This window comes from Phalacrocorax carbo, chromosome 5 (genome assembly GCF_963921805.1).
Source record: "Phalacrocorax carbo chromosome 5, bPhaCar2.1, whole genome shotgun sequence".
NCBI lineage: Eukaryota > Metazoa > Chordata > Aves > Suliformes > Phalacrocoracidae > Phalacrocorax > Phalacrocorax carbo.
This window is the reverse complement of record NC_087517.1, coordinates 3,176,259-3,199,578: the sequence shown is the minus strand read 5'-3', so window position 1 is coordinate 3,199,578 and position 23,320 is coordinate 3,176,259. Positions and strand designations below refer to the sequence as shown.

The window sequence follows — 23,320 nt, the reverse complement described above, 5'->3', positions numbered from 1 at the left end:
GTTTTTTTCCCTGTCATCTCTCTATCCAGGCGTCAGAACATATTATGCTTTGGTATTTCTATATACCTGATGACTTTACCTGCCTTTGAACTTCATTTTGTAGGGCTGTAAGAAGCAGGCTACGAAGCTTGTGCTGCTTCTTCAAGCATGTGTCTTTCATGTTTATAAACTAGTAAATGTTGGTATAATTCTGACAGTTATTTGCTTTTCTGTCTTCTTTTTATATATGTCCTCTTTGTTCAGGGGGACTTTCTTAATAGTTCTGTCCTGAATTGCCTTACACAAAACACTGTTTTTATTCTAGTTGACCCTATTAATCAAGCTTACCAGCTGCCTTTTTCAGCCTGGGGAGGCTTGTATTATTTCTGCCCTCTTCCCAAGTTTTGCCTGAGTATTTTTTTTTCTTCTCTTTAATCCCATGGTTAATTTTCTGATTGCCTTCTCTAAGCCATTCCGATGAAAGGGAAGACTAGACAGCACACTTGGTATAGCCCACGGCTCTCACATTCTTCTTCAGTGAAAGGCACAGGGTAGGACATGTTGGTTGGAAAGGAGGGAAGTCAAATAGTTCAGCCTCCTCTTGACGTGGCGTGTCTGCAGCACTCGCTCAGGTCAGCCCGTGGTTTCGCCAGCAGCATCTTCAAGGACTGACTTTCCACAACCTCCCTGGGTAACCTGCTCCAGTGCTGCACTGCTCTTTCAAAGGAACAACCACCCTGCAAATAGGCACAGCATTTATTGAGGGAATGAAAGGTCAAACAATATTGACTCAAAAGCTATCCAAGAGAAAATTAGTGTATATATTAAGCCCTGACATGATTTAACTAGAATAGATGATCCAAGCTAAATAAAGACCCATCGTATTTGTGCTTCCTTATAAAGCACACACACTTTTCTATCAACTGTCAGCAGTTGCTTTGGATTAAATCTATTAACTAACTAGGTTTTACTACCTGTTAAAAGCACTGAGCTGAGTCTCAGTGCTTTTCTTAGTAAAACAGTGCCGCTGCCTTAAAATAGGACCTAAATCTCTTCTTCAGCTGATTGTTCGTGAATAGTCATCAGTGGAATAAACTGAGAAAAGCTCTTTAATAACAGGACAGATTTCACAACTGTCAGTAACAGATCCTAATATATTTTATAATTTGCTCTTTCTTGATTTGCTGGGAGGCCTAAAACTTCTGGATGACCTCAGTGCTGAAAAAAACCCAGTAGTTTCCTACAAAGGAAGCTGTGGATTATCCTTTGCAGTGTAGAAGTGTGAGGAAATCTGTGCACACAGAAGATACTTGGCAGTTACATAGGTCTGCCCAGGAACGAGGCAGAAACAGAAAAATTGGGCCTTTTTAAAATTTTGTCGTCTCTTGCGGACAAATAACCATGCGTGTGTGTGCGGCAGGGTTGCTGAACCCCACATGCCACAGATTCAGTGGGCTGAGCTGTGCACTCCTAGTAAGTGTGACTATCCAGACCTTACTTTACACCCACTGATCACCAGTGCAGTAAATATGTGCCTTACAGATCTGTTGCTTCCAGGCTCCAGTATCTCCTTGTGCCTGCACTGGATATGTGTGCCCAAATTTTCCAGACAAACAGCCTGCCAAGGAAGGTTATTTAAGATTACTTTATTGTAGAAATAGGGGAAAAAAACGAGCTCTGATGGTATAGCTTTACTCTTGCTGCACAGCAAGCCTTTTTTACCAATGCAAAGAAAATGGCATCCTGACTCCAGAGCGTATTCCCAGGGTTGCCATTTAATGCAAGCTTTTTAAGCGTCACAGAAAGCGTCCGCAGAGATTTTGCGCGTAGGTGGGATAGTGTAGAGCAAATGGCAATCTGAATGTCTCCCGTGGGAAGTATTGGTCTCGCCTGGGGCGAGCAGGCGCTCCTGTGCGCGTCGTCAGGACAGGTCAGGAAAGTCCAAAGCGAACGGCCAGTGCTGGAGGTGCGGAGCCGAAGCAGAGAGCGAGTGATGCTCACTGGGTTACAGTGTGGTAACGGTAGCATCATGGTTTAACCAGTCTGTAGCTGAAATTTAAATAAATACATAAATAAATAAACGAAATGAGTAATTTCCCGCTGCTCCCCAAGTATTTCAATTTAAGACAGGGAATGTTTGGCTGAAGGCTTGGCTCTCTGACCTATCACTTCGTACCTGTACTGTTATTTTTAGATTGCTCTTTTATCTTTCTTACCCTCAGAACTGTCACTGTTGCACATAGTTGACCTGGGCAGTTCTCCCTAAAATAATTATTTCAGGGCAAGTCTGGCAAATAAATGACTTATTTAAACTGTTACCGTAACTTTAAATGTCACTTGCAGATGTTACTTTATATATGACTTGGTTCTTGTGCAGAATTAGGTGTTTATTCATTGCGTTTTAAGTGCAAAAGTTTGTCATAGTTTAGAATTTTGACTCTTGGCTGTTTTCGTGTTACAAACTACTCCACTTCAGTTGTTTTAGTTAAATTAAGGGCTATTTACAGCTGCCATTAAGAACCAGTCTTTTAGCCAGTCCTCATAAATGATTGTATTATTTCCCTGACAAACAGTTTAGATGGCTAAGTAATAAAGAGCAATCTGGAAGTTAGAGGCTTGTGACATGAGAACTTTTTCATCTTATGAATTAGTGATTTTGCCGTAACAGAATTTCCAGTGTCCTATTTTTGGATATGGAGATAATGATTTTCTGGTGGGAGTTAGAGAAACCCGAGTGCAGTTTATCAGAAACTCACTGGACTGGTTTCTTGGTGTAATATTTCTCATTTTCAGTGAGAGGGTTGAAATTTTAGCTGAATGAAACCAAACTGTTTATGCAACTAAGAGACCCAGCCACAACAGTTCTGTTACTGTTCCCCCTTCTCCATGTGGGTTTTTTCATGCTTCTTGAAACACACTTTTGTGTTTTTTCTTTTTAAATTAGGTCCTGGTGCTAAAAACTAGATGACTGTCATGCCTGCATGGAACTGCAGTGATGTGGCGGAGGGGGAGGAGGTCCGTGGGGACTGCACTCTGCCTGTGTTAAACTTTATAGGAGAGAGGAGGGAGAAAAGTAATCTTAGTGTTGTTAGGCAGTAGCTAAGGCTTTCAGGCAGGACTGTAATATTAATAGTAAATATCAATAATCTCCATTAATTTCTTTTCTCTGCACTTGCGGTGTTTGTTTTTCTATAATACATCTTTCTCTTTAAAAAATTCCTTTGTCTATTTTTGATAAGTATCGTTCCAGTTCTTGACTAAAAGCAAGAAGTACTATGAAACAAAATACAAAGTCTTAGCTGTGTTATTTTAAACAGTGTCTGTGTGAGCTGTTAGAATGGTAGATAGAAGTCATGACCTATCAAATAGCTTGTATTCATCATTTCTGTTCCTTTACAGTCCCAGTGGGTCTTTATTATCCTGCTTGGAGCAGGTGAAGACTTACTTGCTGACTGATGGAACATGCAAGTGTGGCCTAGAATGTCCTCTTGTTCTTCCCAAGGTAAAGAAAAGCATCATTTTTGATCTCTGTGCTATAATCCTTATCAGTTGTGTCAGCTAATGTGCTGTACCATGACTTAATCTCTGTTCAGATTGTACATACAAAATGGGAAAAGTGGTATATACCCGTAGATTTACCAGAAAACACAGAATGGATCTCCCTTCTGCCTTCTCCCCTCACGGAAAAATCTGACTCGGGTTTTATGGTGTTTTAACATTTTCCTGTTAAATCAGAAACCTACCATTGACGGCGTCGTGTTAATATGTGAGAATCAGTACGGGACCCTGACTACCATGATAGCTTCAGTATCAGCTTCACAATTTTATTGTCTATACACAAACATACTGTTCTTCTTAATCATAGAGCAATCTCAGACCCACATGATTCTTTTTCCTTTTTGTCTCCCTACCCTTTATACTGAGGGGTGTTAAAGTTCTCTTGCTATTTATAAATATGTTCACTATTTGTAATTTCAAAACATACTGTAAAGATTATCTCTTGGGCAGCGTAGGAGCAGTCAGCTCTAAAGAACAGAGGCATGTGTAATTTTATGTAAATGTCTGGTTTAGGTATATTTGGTGAGTTTGCTGCCTATAGTAATTATTTTAAATGTTGGAATCTTTACCCTCAGGTCTTTAATTTTGATCCTGGAGCTACTGTGAAGCAGAGAACTGCTGAAGATGTTAAAGCGGATGAAGATGTCACCAAACTATGCATACATAAAAGGAAAATTATTGCTGTGGCTACACTTCATAAAAGCATGGAAGCACCACATCCTTCACTAGTTCTAACTAGTCCTGGTGGTGGAACAAGTAAGTAAAATCACGCAGAATCATTTAATTACTTGATATCAAGTATATGTAATTCCTATATAGAACCAGCCCCCAAAGTCTTGTATGTCTACAAGTGTAAGAGTAAACAGATTGAAGTTAAAAATGGAGGTAGTAATCAGAGAGATGTAGGTAGACAGAAACCGAGCCTAAAAAACAGGTCATCCCAAACTAAGAGCATGATTTTCTTGAAAAAGATATCAGATTGTTCTAGACAAAGAAAATACATTAGCTCTCATCTTTTGGAACTGTAGTAATATGTCTGATATTCTGTCACATGGGAAATTAGAGAAGCAGAATAAAGTGATTATAAAGGGATTAGAATGTGGCTAAGGACTTGGCTAAATGGGAAATTGTATTGCAAGGCAGAATATATAGCAAGAGAAGATCTCCACTGTAATTTCTCAAGGATTATTTTTGGGGACCAACCTGGATTAGCATTTTAATTATCCATATCAACAAAAAATGAGGTAATTTGTTGATGGATAAAGTTGACAGGTATTGTCAAAACAGGGGAAGATCAAAACATGTTGAGAAAGTAGGAGATCATTGAGAGACCTGGAGTGAAAGAAAAGGTGTAGCAACAAATCCTGTTAATTGTAAGGTTATTCACCTGGGGACTAGTGAAAAAAGCTATTAGCTGTAAATTATTGAGAAAGAAGGCCTAGATGTAGTAGCTGATCAAAGATGCCTGTGAGCAGTACCAGATGGCGGTATGGGGCAGATCAATGTGGCTCTGAGAGAGAGAAGTACGAATGCCATTGTATGCTTACTGCCTTCCGGCACCCCTGTTCTCGCTAGCGGTGCTCAAGCTGAACTAGAGCAGAGGATCTTCTTTTAGTGAACTGCGAAACCTCTTTCATGAAAGTCATCTAAAAGCGTTTGGCTTGTTCAACCTGGCAAAATGGTGGCTCAAAGGAGGTACGATGGCTGCCAATAAAGGCATCGGGAGAATCAGCACCAGGAAATAAAGCTACTTAAGCTAAAAGACAAAGTTAGCGCTGAAAGAAACAGCTACAGAAACAGTTGCGTAGAAACTTAGACTGAAAATTAGCTACTTTCTAAGGATTACAAGAAAAGCTTCTCAGGTAGTCCTACAAATCCAAATGATTAGGACAAAGGAGTGAAGCTTACTTTTAAGTCAGAGCTCGCTAAGTTTATGGTTATATACTCTGGTGCATGCAACTTCTGGGAGATGGCCCTTGATAATCTGAGAGATCTTTTGCACCCCTATACTGCTGTAGTAATAGCTGGCTAATCGCTAACTGCTCTGTAGCTTGACTTCAAAGTGGAAAATTTCAAGAGTATAAAAATAAATAATACATTTCAGATGCGTAGACAATGCGAAGAGACTGGTGCTGTTCATAGTACTGATGTGCTGTTGCATTTTCAAATAGCTATTTATGATTTTAAAGCTTTGGTTAGGTTGTTTTTTACAATGTACTTTTTTTTTAAACAAACAGTGCAATTTCCCAAATTACTGTGCATATTCCATATAAATTTTTTTGTGTTCTTTATTAGTAGTACTTAAATTACATCTCTGTTTTCAAAAAATCAGCAAAATGAAGGAGGTGAAACTAGCTAAATGTTAAAGACAGAAGTTGCATTTATGTGGTCTTGCCTTCTTTGCTGATCAGAATTTTGTGCACTAAGCGAAGAAGAAAATTTCCCAATAAATGGCCTTTTCCTTTATGCACATTTACATTTGACCATTTCCTTAAGTCCAGTGTTCAAGGTGAGGGTTCTTGTACATATTTCGTTTTGCAGTTCAGTCTTGAGATTTGTCCCCTAAGTGAGACTTTGGTTGTATTTTGGGTAATGTAATACGTTTGGTTTTGTGATGATGTGGCTGGTTGAGCAAATAGAATGAAGGCAGCAATGTCAGTGCTGTCTGTCTCCTATGGCCAGGCTGAAGGAAAGAATGGGATTGGGTTCTTGTGAGTAGAAGAATTTAAAGGCACCTCTGAGTTCATCTGCACATGGAACCTTTAGCTCATTACTCAAGCTTAAGTTTGCATATTCAGAGGCTGCATGCCAAAAACGCGTTCATTTGCCTTTACTGAGCTCGCACTGCAAGCTGGATTACAAATTCCCAGAGCAGCAAAACGCAGAAAGTCCGCCAGACTTGGAGCTGCTTGTGATGGTAGAAGTAAAGCACTTTTAAAAAAGGGGGTTTTAAATCAAACTGATATTAGTGGGCAGAAAAGGAAAGTGGTTTTGTTCTTGTAGTAGGAAAGTCTAGTCTCAAAACTGAGATTTACAGGAAATTTTTCCATTGTAGAAGGGTTCATATGTGTGCATATGCAAATATCCCCAGGGCCTTTATCCTGAAACCAACATATGAAGCAGATCCCCTTAAATTTAGCGTCTTTACCCCCAAGCAAAGCTTGTTGCAGAAGCTGCATGAAAAGCCTTAATTCAGTAAAGTAACACAGGACGTGATATAATGTCCTCACCTTTTTAGCAAAGCAGTTCCCAGGAACAGATTAACTCAGAGGACTGGAACTCAGTGCCCTTGGTGCCAGCAAGTGATGCGGAGCAGCCAGAGAAGCTGCATCTTGCCTTGCGCGGCCATGGTGTCTTAGATCTCTGCAGTTAAGTGCTTTGCTGAATAGAGATCTGTGGCAAAGTCGTATGGCACGGCTCCCCATTCATCCTCGTCAGGGGCAGCGTTTGGGGCAGCACCCTTTTCTCTGTAGGGCATGGAGAAATTAGTCGAAACCCTTGTTGGGCTTTGTTCCTCCTGTACTCAATAGATGGTGCCAGAGGCTCCTTTTCCCTGGGACAGTGACAGCTTTGCTCCTCCTGCCAGCCCTTCTAGCTGTAGCCAAAGTGGTGATGCTGGAGATTCAGGAATAGGACACTGGAGATGATGGTTAGAGGGAAAAGACAAAGGGGGAAAGAAAAAAAAACCTTTCAGGAATTGGTGTTTCAGAAGGACAGTGCTAAAATATATTTGTGTCTGTAGCAAGTGTGCTTGAAACCTGAGCAACACAAGAGTTGAAGTTGCCCCTATTTATGCAGTCTTTATGTGGGATATGGAGTTAAGGTCTGCACAACTGCTCTATGTAGTAGAGTAGCGTGCGCCATTCCAGCAACTATTTGGTGATTCAGGTGTTATTTCTGTTGAGCAAAAGTTTAGCCAAAAGGCTTTCTAGCTTCTGTGAGTATTTTCACACACAGTAGTTTTGCACTGAGATGTGTGATATCAGATTGTAAAACAGTAACTCTTGTGTTTTTAATACCAGGTGCAACTCCAGTAGTTCCCACTCGAGCAGCAACTCCAAGATCAATGAGGAATAAATCACATGAAGGAATTACAAATTCTGTGATGCCAGAATGTAAGACTCCTTTCAAGTTGATGATAGGGGCATCTAATGCCATGGGTAGGCTTTATGTGCAAGAAATGGCTGGAAGCCAGCAACAAGAACTTCATTCTGTCTATCCTAGGCAGAGGTTGGGTAGCAATGAACTTGGACAGAAGTCTCCATATCGTGGCAGTCATGGTGGGATGCCCAGTCCAGCTTCATCAGGATCACAGATATATGGAGATGGCTCAATCTCTCCTAGGACTGACCCACTTGGAAGCCCTGATGTTTTCACAAGGAACAATCCCAATTTTCATGGAGCACCCAACTCTAGTCCTATTCACATGAACAGGACACCTCTATCTCCACCGTCAGTAATGCTACATGGTTCTCCCATACAGTCATCCTGTGCAATGGCTGGAAGGACTAATATACCTCTTTCCCCAACTTTGACCACAAAAAGCCCAGTAATGAAAAAACCCATGTGTAATTTTTCATCTGGTATGGAAATACCGCGAGCAATGTTTCACCATAAACCGCCCCAAGGTCCACCCCCGCCTCCTCCACCACCTTCTTGTGCGCTTCAGAAAAAGCCATTAACATCAGAAAAGGATCCACTTGGCATACTTGACCCTATTCCTAGCAAACCAGTGAATCAGAATCCTGTTATCATTAACCCAACTACTTTCCATTCAAACGTCCACTCTCAGGTACCCGTGATGAATGTAAGCATGCCTCCTGCTGTCGTCCCTTTGCCAAGTAATCTTCCTTTGCCAACTGTAAAACCCGGTCATGTGAACCATGGAAGTCATGTTCAAAGAGTTCAGCATTCTGCTTCAACTTCCCTCTCTCCTTCACCAGTGACATCCCCAGTTCATATGATGGGATCCGGGATTGGAAGGATCGAGGCTTCTCCCCAAAGATCACGTTCTTCTTCCACGTCATCAGATCATGGAAATTTCCTGCTGCCTCCAGTAGGACCACAGTCATCCTGTAGCGGTATTAAAGTTCCTCCCAGGTCCCCAAGGTCAACAATAGGGTCACCGAGACCATCTATGCCATCCAGCCCTTCCACAAAGCATGATGGACTTAATCAATACAAGGACATCCCTAACCCATTGATTGCTGGAATGAGTAATGTATTGAATCCTCCAAACAATGCAGTTTTTTCTACTGCATCGGCTGGAAGTGGTTCCTTGAAGAGTCAGCCTGGTTTGCTGGGAATGCCTTTAAATCAGATCTTGAACCAGCACAATGCTGCCTCTTTTCCAGCAAGTAGTTTACTCTCAGCAGCAGCCAAAGCACAGCTAGCAAATCAAAATAAACTTGCTGGTAACAACAATAACAGCAGTAGCAATTCTGGACCTGTTGCCAGTGGTGGCAACAACGAAGGACATAGCACTTTAAATACCATGTTCCCTCCTGCTGCCAATGTGCTTCTACCAACGACCGAAGGGCAAAGTGGCCGAGCAGCACTGAGAGATAAATTGATGTCTCAGCAAAAAGATCCTCTGAGGAAAAGAAAGCAGCCGACTACCACGGTGTTGAGTTTGCTAAGACAGTCTCAGTTGGACAGTTCTGGAGTTTCCAAAGCCGGATCTGATTTGATCAGAAAGCAAAGCCAGAGCTCCTTTCCCATCAGTTCTATGTCCCAGCTACTTCAGTCCATGAGTTGTCAAAGCTCTCACATGAGCAGCAATAGTACCACCAGTTGTGGGAGCTCAAATACTGCTTTACCTTGCTCTGGTAACCAGATGCATTTTGCTGACACCGGTGTGAACTCTGGCAGTCTCCAGAACTCGCTGGCACAGAGTTTACCTTTGCGAGGGGACGGTGTGCACTGCCAGAACACAAACACTAACTTTGTCCACGGTACTAGCCCGGGCACAACCAACCATCTTGCAGGTTTAATAAATCAGATGCAGGCTAGCGGGAACTGTGGGATGCTCAGTCAGTCAGGAATGGCTTTAGGAAATTCATTACATCCGAACCCACCTCAGTCGAGAATCCAGGCATCCTCCACTCCAGTGATACCAAACAGCATTGTTAGCAGCTGTAATCAAACAAGTCCTGAAGCAGGTACGTTTCCTTCTAAAAGGATACCCCTATGTTTGAATGCTTGGAAATGTATGATGACTATTTTTTAATGGGTTCCTTTTACATACCTACTTTTTAAATTTGAGTTTACAGATATGAAAAGTCTGCCTATTTCATGCTGATATCCGGAAACTCAAAAATAAAACAAATGAGGGAAAAAAAAACAGCGGTAGACTAAAATATATCTCCCTTTTCCTGAACAAAATCATCTTGGCCTCCTGCCTATGACAGTTATTGCTTTTATTAACTTCTGCACGCTCTGCATAAATAAAATCCATGCACTTTTATACATACCCAGACCTCAGCTTTTGTCACTTGCCCAAATAAATTGGGGGTTTTTTGCAGCATGCCCTAGAGTGCTATGGCTAGCCTGGCAGTGTATGACCAGGCTATACATGTGTTCTTTACTGCTTGCATTAAAGAGTTGGTCTTATCAGAGATTGGAAGAGATATTAGGAGTACAGAAGTTCACAAGATAACCCTGTGTTTGCCGTTATCATGATAATTTTACTAAGCTGGTAATTAAATGGTTGAATAAACTGTATATTCAGTTGGAAGAGTGTAGAGAGATTTCCTGGTTTATTCATCAGTGAAGACTTGGAGAGGAAACAGGTATGCTCCTGTTACTATCTCTGTGCTGTTTAAAGATAAAAGGGAGACAGCTCAAAAATTTCTATTTCATTTAACTGCTACTGGTTGAACAAAGTATTCATTTTTGAAAGGTGGTGCTATGTTAATTTCTTAAGAAGCAGAAAGAAAACCTTCCATCTGATATTTCACTCTTTCAGCTTGGTTAAATTTCAAAGCGTGTGTTTGATACAATCATAGCTAAACTACATCAGGTCAAACGAAAGTGACTGTAAGCGTCCAAGTGGTGTCTCTCATTAACCCAAGAAAGAACCCAATATGTATTCCTGAGCTTCCTTCAAGAGAGCTGTTTGCTCTTTAAAATACAGAACAGAATTATATACAAACCGAATTATATAAAAATAATTTTCTAATTTTATGCTGGTCACAGTTTCTGATGACTTTTAAAGGTTTCTCTCCATTCCTGGAGAAAAAAGGCCTTTCTTGTTCCTTAGCTATTGGTGGTTTGTGTCGCAAGCAAGCAGCTATTAATCCTTGCATGGCTGTTTTGCCTTGTCATGCTGACAAAGAGGAGTATTTCCTGATATAGTCTGTCTCTTCTGAGACTTTGTACTCTCTTGTGAACAGAACAAAGGTCTGGTTTTGCCTTAGGAGCTTGCTTCCCTGTCCCGCTAAGCTTACTGCAAAATCCCTTTGGCAGGAACTCTTCAGGTTTCTGCCTCTGTTGAGTTCAGTGGGGACCAGTGGTATGTGTGGGTTCTTCTGAATTGTCACTGTCCACACAGCTGAAGAAAGCTGTGAGGTTATTGCAGCACTGGACTATGTTAACTTGCCTTCCAGAGAACAGAAAAGACTGAATGTTATGTGAGATAAGAACCTTTACACCAGCGGTTAACATCAAGAAGCTGAGCAGTAGTAACTCACCCCACGTCGGGTGAGGGTGGAAAAGGTTCAAGATTCCTGCAAAAAAGTCAGACTGGAACAGATTAACGTAAATTTTACATGACATAAAAGTTATCGATAAAATGTTGCTTAAAGACCATTAGAGGGCTTCTAAGAACGAGAATCCAAGTTCATCCCCATGGGGGACCTTCTTGTGCCCGCTCCATCGCTTTGACCCAGCCATACACCACAGCCGTGCCCCGCTTTGGTGTGGGGGTGGCTGGGACCGCTCGTGAAGGCTGCCTTCGGGTTGATGGCACAGCTTGTCGTCATTCCTCTGGTAGTTAATCAGAGCCTTTGCTTGCATTGCTGGTCCTTGTCTTCAGGCAAGCCGAATTTCTTCCTGAGAAGGCAAAAGTTTATGTGAGGGAGAAGCAACAATAGTATCAGCTATCAAACTCCTGTGGGATGGCAGCGACAGAACAAATCTGTGCATGTGCCAAAGCCCCACAGAGAAAGGTTTCGACAGAAACAGCCAATTCAATTCTCATCGATAGAGGAGCAGTGATATGTATATAACCCCACCTGGGAGCTTCTGTTCTGCTGTGGTGTTTCTGCAGAATGGTATTTCTAATACCCTGGAGATAAGGGATGGAATTATAGGGATATAATTATAGGGCTTTAAACTGACACTTTTTTCCTTATCTAAATGATAAATGATATTTCTGTGTAGGCAAAGACTAGAAAGATTTGAATACATTCTGTTCCTCACTGCTGAAGGGGTTTGTTTCTGTAGTTTTGATGCTTGCAAAATACACACAACCTGCATTTAATCATTTTATTAAGTATCCTTGATGGCTAGAAGCTGGTTTTCGTCTTTAAGATGAAATTTCAGATTCTGTTATCTTAGTGTTATTCCCAGGGGCAAGGCTCTAAAACGGTGCATAAACCCTTATCCAGCCTCCTGCCTGAGTCATCACCGCAGCATGGGGCTCAGGCGGGAGATACAGATCTAATCCATAGCTGGGAAAATCCAGATGGGGACGTTTTGTTGTATTTGCAGGAGAATGGAAGCGTTCTTTCCTTGAAAAAAGCATGAAATGTTGAGTATTTTGCATGAATAATAACTTTTAAAAACAAAAGTTAGTTACCAGCCTGCGTTCAGCCATGGAGACAAAACTGATAAGAGGTACGTTGTGGATTATTGTGTACAGAGGCACAGAGAGTTGATAGTTTCGATGTCTGGAGCTGAGAGGTGCCAAACATGCCGCGTGACAGTGCGTTCAGGAGCAGTTCAGCTGAGCAGGATGTCTTCAGGAAACTCTTGTGTTCGTATTGGAGTTTGTGGCTCTTTTTTCTTTTCTTTTTTTTCTTTCTTTTTAAGTATTTTAATTGCTGAGTCTATTTTGTGTTTCTGTGCCAGCATTCAGAATAGCTGCTAATCAGAAAATAGTTCCTGAGAGAAAAAATACTGAGAGTCAACAGAGTTAGATAGCTGGTTATTGCCTGAGCTTTTAATTATATTTTAATGACATGGACCACGTTCCATTATTCCAGCTTTTCTTCTTCCGCAGATAATATCTTTAGGTTCCAGGTAGTTTTCAGTATCAGTATGAGTGTGATGGAATTAAAAATGAATAAATACTAAAATAAAAAATTCTGTTTATGCAGTAGAAAGCTTTTGCAGTTTTCCAAGTTTGAGCCCTTGAAAACCAGTTACTCTCGATTAATTTTTATTAACAATTTCAGTCTCAGTTCTCGAATATTTGGGTTACAAACACTGTTCAGTAACAGCTGTCTTGCAGGAAGAGCTAGCAGCAGATCTGTATAGATTGTTTAGGGCTATTCCTTGGAAAACCGTCCATTTTCTGCCAGGAGACCAGGTTCTAGACTCACTTTTTCTAATGAGTGGTGTTAATAGTTCTGTTAACCTTTGACGCTGTGTTCCTCGTTAATCAAGCCCTCAGACTTCCAATATAAACTGAAGGTTTGGCAGCTTTAAGATTTCTTCATTAAGCCACTTTGGCTCTCTTTGGATTTGTCTCTTCTTTTTGTAAGATGGGACCATGTCACTGCGTGATATGTTTTATCGTAGAGTCTGGCTCTTTTTTTTTTTTCTTGCTGTTAGAATGTGCCGTTAGTCCAGAAGTTCACAGCGGAGAAAATCTATGTGTGTGTTGAACATTCAACGTGCAAATCCTGCTAAGAATGCAACACGCATAAGTGACGGCATTGATGGAACCAAGTGAAAAATACTTGGGAGTAACAGCTATATACAGCTGATAGGGGAAGTCAAGGGAACTAATATAATAACCATAGCGAATAGAAATAAAGATGATAAGTTGTTTCAGATATCAGAACATCAGAAACTTGAGAAACTCTAGAAGTTTAGTAGCAACAAATAAAGGGCGGATTTGGCACACAAAGGCTACATCCCTCCCATAGACTCGGAACAGTAATTTTTACTGGAGAAATTTACAGAATAGAGAATAGTAAAATATAATGAAATAGGGAGGAGTGCACAGGACCAATACTAATCAGTGAGGAGCTTCTGTCCCGCTCAAACATGGTTTATTTTAATATAGCCCAGTACAGCATCATATAATTGGGAATGGAACACTGTCTTGGGAAACAGTGACTCGAAGAGGGGTTTAGGAGGCTTTGATTTATAGCCACAACGGGAACTGTCAGATCAGTGATGTGGCAGAAAAAAAGAAACTCCAGAAAACGCACAAAAAGAGAAGCCGGGCGAATCCTTGGAAACATAAAAAATGGGAATACGCAGTGGAACAGGGGATGCTCCTGGCTCTGTGTACACTTGAGAAAAGCAGAGCTGGGATGCTGTGTTCTGGCTAGCGGACGCTCGTGAAAGGTACAGAAATACGAGAGATTTCAAAGGAGGGCCACAAAATTGGTATGGGTGGTTGTCGATCAGAACTCGGGATGTAAGCCGGAGAGGCCAGGTCCGTACTCTTCGCTTACCGAAGATCCTGAAGTCAGGCTCACCTCCTGCACCGTGAGCTTGTGAGCAGGTTGGATGCCAGGGAGTTGAGCTGGATATGAGGTATTCCAGCATTTGGGAATGCCCTGGAATCTGCACCTTCAAAGAAGTAGCCAAGGAATAGTATCTCTTCCTACAGGTATTTATACTTGGGCAGTATCTGAAAAGGTGGAGGGCTGAATGATTTTTACTTATTGGCAGACATTTGATGGCAACTTCCAGTGGCTGAAAGCTGGTAAATTCGGCATCAAAGAAACTAGTGGTTTCCTTTTTGTGAGAGTGCGAAACATTGAAGTACTCTGGCAGAGGACCTGTTGAGTATGTGAACAGAAAGAGTCTTAAAGAGACATCACCACCCAAATGTGCACCGGATGGTTCTGAACGATGATGGTGGTCGCTTCTGACCTCAGCATCTGCTCAGCTCCGTCCCCTCCTGCTGCCCCCCGGGCTGACCTGTGGGTGGCACGGGGAGCTGCACTGCTTTCACACTGGCGGCTCACAATACTCTCTGTGCTAACCTTCATAGTGCCTCATTATCAGGATTCAATCCCAGTATAAACAAAAGGACTCATGAAAGATTTTTTTCTGCCAAACTGGGAGTTGGCTAGAGCTAGTCAAAGTGGAGCGGTCGGGGATTGCCTTCCCTTCACAGAATCAGAAACTATCTTGTTGATAGTCATACTACAGCTCAGATTAAATATCCCTTCAAATCAGTCTGGCCTTTGGTTTTTTTATTCTTCAGCAGCATGGGGTGTGATCCTCGGGACGTGCCCCGCTGCTCTGCCGTTCGTAAAGTTTTGTTTTCTCTTGCTCTTTGCCTGTAGCACAAAGCTGTGTCTCCTGAGGAGTGAACTGCTTTAGTCTAAAGGATTTGTCCTTGGTCTAGGGGAGAAATGACTAATCTGTGCCATGAACAGTATCACTTCATATTTCAGTTTCTGTGAACTGGGGTGGGGGAGTTTGGTAGTTTGGGATAAGTATTCTCCCTTCTGGGAGAGCTGTGAACATAAATGCTTTAGATGGAAAGGAATGATGCAGCAGTCGCGTCCGTATTTTGATGATGTGAGGAACCTAAAGCATGAATAAAAGGTTAAATGTACTGTTGGATGTAGTGGTAGTCATCAACATAATGTAGGCCCTTGCTTCTCCGAAAATGGTCTTTTCTATGTATCAAAGAAGATGGGGTATTTTAGAATATATCACATTAAATGTGTTAGAAGTGGCATATTCTAGTATTTGAGCCTCTGGATTTGCTCCCCCAAATTACCTTTATATATCATGGAATTGCAAAATCAGTAGAACTTTTTGACTTGAAATTCAGAAGAGTATCTAGCTGACATCCTTTATGGGGCTTGTTATGTCTGCGAAAAGTTTCTTATTCAACTTAAATAACCCCTGGACAGGATGCCAACCAGCTACTCTTCTAATTATAAAGCCAATTGAAATGTTCTCTTGATTTTGGGTTTTGGTGTTCACAGAAATGTACAGAGGGACTTTTCTCTGGTGGGGAGGTGGTGGCGAGGGGTATGATTATAGGGAATCACTGTTACTTAAAATCTGGCACTATTTTTCAACATTCTACCCTATTTTCCTTTGTTATTATTTTAGGGAGACAAAAGTGATTATTTTCCTATTCAAATGAAAATTGTAAAGAATGGGGGAAATGTTCTACATGAAGAATAAGATTTCCAAGTATTAGACATGTACGGTGGGTCAAGTCTGCTCCTTACCCTGCCATTGAAATGAATAATCTCATTTATTTGCTCTGTTTAACTCTTGATAGGAGATTTATGCACAAAACCACTCTCATTCTCTGAACATGAAGGAATGGCTGACTTAGGTATCAGCAATGTATTAAGTATAACTTAATTTTTAACTTGATAGCCTTTTATACCATCTGTGTAAACATATTTGCTACAAGGCTTACAATAGAGGAGAAATTTGGAAGTGGAATAGAGTTTATCTTTTCAAATTACCTCTATTTATGAATGTTTATTGTTAGCAAGTGGTAGCAAATTGGCAAAACTTAGGAATCAGCTCAATCTCTACTTAATTAACTCGGTTGTTTGGAACAGGGAGCTGAAATGAGGAAGCCTTTAATTGTAGTAGAAGTGGAAAAAGGAAATGTAGGAATCATTTATTTATAGCTATATGAGACGTTGTGCGGGTTGAGTTTTGGTGACTGGCGATCAGAAAAGGTAATAGTAACTGAGCGCTGGCGTGTTGAGGGTTATGACGGGATCACGTAGCGCTTCGCCCGCGTCCTGGGGCACGTGCTCCGAGTGCCAGGCTCTTTTGTGAAAGGTGTGCGGTTATACAGCGCTCAACGTTGCTACTGCATCCTTCATCCTTGTCTTTAAACTTGATACCTCAATGTATGTTAGCTGTGATCTGACCTCACCTGCTGTTTGGGGCCCTTCAGGCACTGCCGTACCCAGTCGGTGAATTGCAGTGGCACTACCGCTGAGATAAATACCAAGATTAAAAGTTCAGCTCTGCTAAGCTCCGCTTACCAAGCACATCGCTTGCTTGGACACACAGCTTGGGTTTTTCTTGTGGTGTTTTGTTTTTTAGTGTTTTAATTTGCCAGTAGCTCACAGTCTTTTAGTTAACCAGACTCCTATCTGGTTAGTGCTTTAACTGGCATACATTTTTCTAGGAATTTATATTAATAAATTAGCAGATTTGTAAAAAAAAAAAATAAAATATGCAGAAAGATGAGTCTTATTTTATTAAAGATATGAATGTCAAGAAAAACTGAACTAATTATGTGAGGCTTGCCATACATATTTAGCTCTCCACATCTTACAAAAACACTCTTAAGCAGAACCAGTGGGCAACTCCAAAACTTGCTAGGGGGTGGAGTGGGGACTTCTGAAAGAAATAATGCTTTTTACTGAATTTTTAGTTTCCAAATTTGCAGTTAAATGTTTTACCTCATCTGCAGTGCATCTCCCACAACTGTGAATGGGGGAATGATAAGAGGGTGACATCGGAGTAAGTGCCAACACCGAGTAAATACTGAAAGACTATTCCTGCATTTGTATGCTGTTGTCTTGACAGTTTTTTACCAGAAGACTGCTTCTGCTTTCTGTTAACAGCTAAGTGCATAAGAATACTTTTCCAAAGTAATTTTAAAAGCAGCAGTGATGGCAAAATGTAGAAGTCAGGAGAGACAGGGACAAGGAGAAAAGCCAAGACTGAAACTCAGGTGTTTTTTTAAAAAAAGCCTAACTTTAAGGATTTCTGTTGTCCTAAAAACTGCTTTGGGCTTTTTGCCCTTGCCCCAAAATTTTGACAGACTCATTTTTGGCTGGGTCACTTTTCAGAAGATGCAGAGACTGCATGCTCTAGTCCTTGCTGATTTTCATTCTTAAAATAATCAGTTAAAGCGAGAGTTTGAAAAACACTATTAAGTACGGGGCCAACCCTACAGCCGTTTTGTTTTAAGTAAAAAAACCAAATACGGCCATGCAGCGTTATGCCGTTGGTAGTCAGAGTAATACGCTCAGCTGCTACAGTGAGAAGCGTGATATTATGGACAGGCAGTTAAATCTGTTTCACAGAAGAGCACGTTCTGTGTGGACGGAGTATTGTATATGACGGGAGTCCACGTTTTTAGCTGGTTGCACTGGGGTGAGAAGGATATTTTACTTATTGGTCCATTGTTCGTGATTCCTCTGTTGCCCCAAGGGAGCGCGCAATCTCGATAAGAACAGCTGACAGTAGTTTGCGGTTAACTGCTGAATTATGGTTGCTGCGGAATTGAAAACACTATAATAAATGGATACCAGATAAATATCTTAAATGTTTTCCATTCCAAAAAGAAAATGGAGAATATAATTATAAAAATGTATAGCTCTTGGTTCTAAGTTTAGAGGTAAGTGATGGAATATGTAGTTAAAGCTAGAACACGTCTCAACTTTTTAAGGAGCATGAGGTCAGATCGCATCCATCAGCAATTACGCTTCTGTGCGAGTTAAGCCTCTTAAAATCACTAATTTAACAGTATTGCCACTGATGCAAACGGTGTGTTTGTATTTCTGAGTTGATGTTAAGTCTTATTTCATATTAGGATTGCAGTAGCTTCTGGAGGCCTCGAGCACAGGCTGGCGACCCTATGCGGTAGAGGTTGCACAAACCCTTTGAGATACAGTAGTGACTACAACGCCTAACTGATCTTTTGTACTTTTACACCTTCACCACCTCAGGGTAAGGTATGCAGCGAAACTTTCCTCTCTCCACTCTCGCTGGATCTTTTTGAAAGGATCTTGCAGATTTCTTCTGAAAAAGCTACGACTTTTACCCTAGGAGAGGTTGTAAGAGGTGGTCGCTACATGACCAAGAAGTTGCATGTGAGCTTCTGACAAGGGCTTCAAAAACTTGAAATGTTCTATATTTAAAAAGCAATAAAGAAAAAATATAAAATAAAGCTAGCTGCATTTTTATTGAATATGCATAAAAGTAAGAATTGAGAAAGTGGTATGTATAACATGTTTTGTTTTCAACTCTTAAAATGTTTTAGATATTCATGCAAGTTCTGTACTTCTAGCTTCTTAAGTACTTAATACACCTGTCTTATCAGTTGTTTTTATTCTACAGATTCCAGCAATATATTGTTGAGACTATTGAAATATTAGACTACATAATGGATAGTTTCTTATAGAGAAATGCGTTGTAAAAAATTTTGATTGTATTTTTCCAATTGGTATATCTAACTGCAATTTTTAGGAAAATACATATATAGTTAACGTTCTTTAATTTGGTAGAAGTACTTTTAGTATCTATGAAGACTACAGTAGTTTGCTGTCAGTTTGAATTATCTGGTTTATAAGGAAGCTGAGCATTATTCACAGTATGTGAAATCATTACCGTTCCTACATATGTTTATGCAGACGCAATTCTTCCGCTGCAGAGATGTTACATGGGTTTTGACTCTTTACTTTTGTTTACTTTGAAATCAATACCTTATACCCCAACTCCGCTTTCCGAGGACAGCCACTGAAGCTCACTGTCCAAGTCTTCATATTATTCAAATCTTAATAGGGTTTAAAAACCAGGACTCAAAACAAGAAAGATCTCTGGCTATATCCTATAGCATATATGTACATATGGGTTCCTCGCTTTTCATGGTAGGACAATGCTAAGATATGAATGATAAATATCTTCCACTCTAATTGCTTTATTTTAAGTGAGCAGGGAGAGTAAATCTTCTCTAACACAAACTGGTTTCATAATACCCACTATTTTATTACATCTGCTTAAGAATGCTTGTCAAGCAATACCTCAAAAAAAGGAACACAGATAAAATCCACACAGGAAAATAAACCTACTTTCAAAAGAAGAAAAAAAAGCATACATAAAATACTATAGTAACAAAGCAGTAATTTAAAAAAAATGTGTATCCTATTCAATTTCCATTTATTTACTCCCAAAACATTTATTCAACCCTCCAAGAGAACAATAGTTCTACTTCTTCAGCTTTCCGGATATTTCTTCTTCTCACCCTATTACAAAGACGGTTCCTTTTTCTCAACAACTACAAGAGAACTTTCGTCAGACGTCTGCGTCTGCAGGCACTGGAAGCCGGCATTTGTCTTAGGCTTTTATGGCTTCTAGTCTAACTCCTGCATCCTTTTTTCATTCTCCTTTTACTTTTAAGACCTTCTGATTATTAAGAACTGTTGTTCACTGAGCTAATATGTACGATGCCTTGGGTTTCCAGGATTCAAAATGCCACGTTCTTATGAAACTTGGACTCAAACTTGTGATTTCCTTCTAGCTTTCAGCTCCCATTCACATTTCTCATCAAAAGCCTCCCAGCTGTCATCTTGGAGCCTGGATACACTACTAACAAACCATGTCATGGTAGAGTTTTGGGTGAGCTAACGCACTGCCAAAAGTCTTCGGTGCTGCGGTGCATCTTCTTTTCTCCTGGCCGTTGTCCTTCTCCGGGCCTGAAGGAAATGCAGGTGGTCCTGCTTTTCTTACAGCACTGCTGGCCAAGACAGCTTGTTTCCAGCTGACATCCACCATCTGGTTTCCAGTGTCGTCCTGCCCTCTTCTTAAATTCTAGTAAATACAATGTATGGGTCTAGATATCACTTTGACTAAAAGACAGACCTCAAAGTACATCCAGAGTCAGTTCCAGGTCACTGCTGCTATGCTTTGGTGCTTCCGCCTGATTTGAAAGGACAGGCTTCTCATTAGGACTTTTGTCCCCTTGTACTCGCAGTGCAGCTTATACCGTTGCTTTGATGAGGCATGGTACATTCTTCCGTGCTGTTTCAGAGAACTCTTCACATGTTGACACTGCCAATGCAGGGCACCGCTTTCTTCTCATTGCACCTGGTCTCCTCCTGAGTCAAAAAGACAGGATTGCTCACGTTTGTCCTGGATCGTGGAGATTTTATTTTGAAGCTGGGGAAGGGCAGTTCAGAGGGCTCTCCAAGGGCTCTCATGGTCCTCCCAGAGGAAGATGGAATTCTGTGCCTTGCTCATGCAGCACTATCAATCACACTTACGGAAACTATACATGTTTTATAAAGGGGAACAAAATAATTCAGATTTTGCCTTTTGGATTAGGGCCAAACATTCAGAAGATGTCTAGCAGGACTATATATTGATGAGGATGGGTGTGCATGCATTTCTTCATCTGGAATATTGACTTGTTGGAGATGGTATTTTTGGAAGAGATCCAGAAATCATATGCAGGCGATTCAGTCTGTTGCTGGAGATAGATTTGTCCCAGAATGCAGTTGTAAATATTCTATTAGCTGATACCCGATTCAGGACTTCTCTTCACCAATTCCTATGATGTCTGTCTGTGAGGCAGGTTTAACAGAAGCTGGGGGAGAATATTTGCCGTTTTTTTCATTTTCCTGCTGAAGTCTGGCTGCTCATCGCCTCTTCAACTCCCAAACTTCTCAAGTCTGGATTGAAATAAGGACACATTTTCTTCCTCCCACTCAGGATCCATCAAGATTCCCCCCTCTTCCCCCCCAGTAGCAACTAGTTAATTGCATAATTAAGCTGGAGAAAGGGAAGTGTTGAATGCGCTCTAGATCTCTCAGGTTAGATCTCCAGAAGCCGTGTTTGATGGGGGATAGAAGTCAGAGCGATCTTTGACAAAAACCTAGCAACAATTTTGAAAGTTGGAGATTTACTTCACACCAGATACTATTCTGTGTAGTCATTTACCTGAGTGGAATGGAAAATAGGATCATAAAGAAATTAAAAATAGAGATTAGGTCCACCTGAAAATACCAAAATTAGGGTTTAGATTCATGAGAGGTCTATATACAGAAGAGTCGCCTCATGTCAGAATTAAAAATCAATCCATGTGCTGCTCAACACATAAATGTGATTTCTACTAGCAAGGGAAGTCTTTCTTAGCTACTGAGGAAAAGGCTTGTTTATCTGTCTTTCCCCTAATGCAAGAGTAAAGAGTTTCCAAAAAAATATTGCCTGAAACGAACTCATGCTTACAAAGTCCAGTGTATCAGACTATTCCTGCAGGTCGGGCTAAGCTGATGGTAGCCTGCTTTTATCTATACAACAGTAAGACTTTGTGCAGAAGGCCATTTACAAGTAGGAGGAATAGCCATCTGGAGATGTTCGGGTATTACCTGCTCCATCTTAAACTAGATTGCAACTAGAGAGACTAATGTTAAGTGTGTCTCAAAGTGCTGGGACAGTTTTGCTTCAGTAAGCAATTTTTCAATCAGCATTATTTAAGAGGCCCTATGTATTTTTAAGTTGGTAGTCATCCATCTTTTGTCATTTGAGCGGTACAGCCGGTTCTTCTGTTAAAACCATACAGGAATTACTTTATCGTGGTATTCCTTAAATCTGTAGTCTGGTCTTTGGGACTTTTCCCAATATTTAAATCCTTGGAGTGCCAGTTCTGGATACTGATTTAAATAAAACGAAAAAAAAGTTGAAATTTTCCCTTTTTTGTGAGCAAACAGGTGGTTAATAACGTGTATCACTGTGGGCTCTGTAACGTGCTGATCCATTACAGGCCTGGCATGAGGCCTTGATACTATTATAAGTGCATGTATTGACTTTTCTCCGGTGAAACAAAAAGAGTTTGCCTGTAGCCACAAAGATTGTAAAGACTTCTCTATTACTTTTCTAAAAATGCAGTTTAGAATATTTCAGAGATTAGTAAAAAAAGGAAGATGTGCGGTTATATTTTAGTTTTGGTTCTCTGGGATTTGTGGGATTGAATCTGAGTAGCCAGAGTTTACAGTTGTGTGTTAAAAATAAATAATCACCATGCACGTTGAATTTAATTTTATGTTATGCCGCTCATCCATATGAACCATGTTTTACTGTTGGCTTATTTACTTATTTACAAAAATAACAAAATACTAAAAGGGCAAAAGAAGTGCGCACACATGAAAAATCTTTTTAACATGCCATCTCAGTAAGTCACGTACACCTTGATGTGTAAACACGTGCTTGAGAGAATCTTTCTTTTTCCGGTTACATTCCGTTTTGGAGGCATTGCCAGAGGCGGCTTCTCTCCAGAATTAGGTGACTGGTAGTAGGACAGATACATTGGCAGAAAACAAACTTAATTGCCATAGCTGTGGTTTTCATTCATCTCTACCAATAGGTTTCCTGTTATGGCTTCATCTTAGTTTTGAGTAATCTCTGAGCACCTTATCTGGTTAGCAGCTTTTCATTGACTTGTACTGGGAAGGTGTCAATAATTTGGAAATCTGTGTTTCTGAGCTAGAAAGCTGGGGAGGGCGTGGGTGCCACTTCTTCGGGTCTACATGAGGCATTTGCCAGGCCTGGGGGTGTCAAGGTATAGAGCGTTTGCTTATTCCTGCCTAATCTGAAATGTTAAATACAAAACCATAAGTGGAAATCCAATGAGACGTATATTTTCAGTGCATGGCTGGTTTTTGTTCCTCAAGAGCTTATCTGTTTTTTTGTTCCGAACTGCTGCCTAGAGAAATGTACTTGTCATGAAATGGCTTTTATTGCTTTGTTAACATATTTCTCATCACACCAGAATAGGATATCCTCTGCATTATGATTACAATTTGTTCTTACTTTATCTTTTGTTAATTTATTATTTAATTCCAGTACTAAAATGCGATAATGGTACCTGGGAGAG

General features: G+C 40.6%; 2 protein-coding genes across 9 annotated transcripts in view; one reads left to right on the top strand and one right to left on the bottom strand.

Annotated features, from left to right (window-relative positions):
- ORC4 (origin recognition complex subunit 4) overlaps positions 1-23,320 on the bottom strand; it is a 445,415-nt gene that overhangs the window by 122,420 nt on the left and 299,675 nt on the right. The gene's annotated exons all lie outside the window — the stretch shown is intronic.
- The window catches only part of MBD5 (methyl-CpG binding domain protein 5), a 145,888-nt gene that overhangs the window by 100,974 nt on the left and 21,594 nt on the right, over positions 1-23,320 (top strand). For all 8 annotated transcript variants that reach the window (XM_064450971.1, XM_064450970.1, XM_064450969.1 and 5 more), the window contains 3 exons: positions 3,379-3,481; positions 4,113-4,293; positions 7,560-9,698. In XM_064450971.1, the coding sequence (XP_064307041.1) occupies positions 3,379-3,481; positions 4,113-4,293; positions 7,560-9,698 (2,423 nt within the window). The remainder of the gene's footprint in view (positions 1-3,378; positions 3,482-4,112; positions 4,294-7,559; positions 9,699-23,320) is intronic.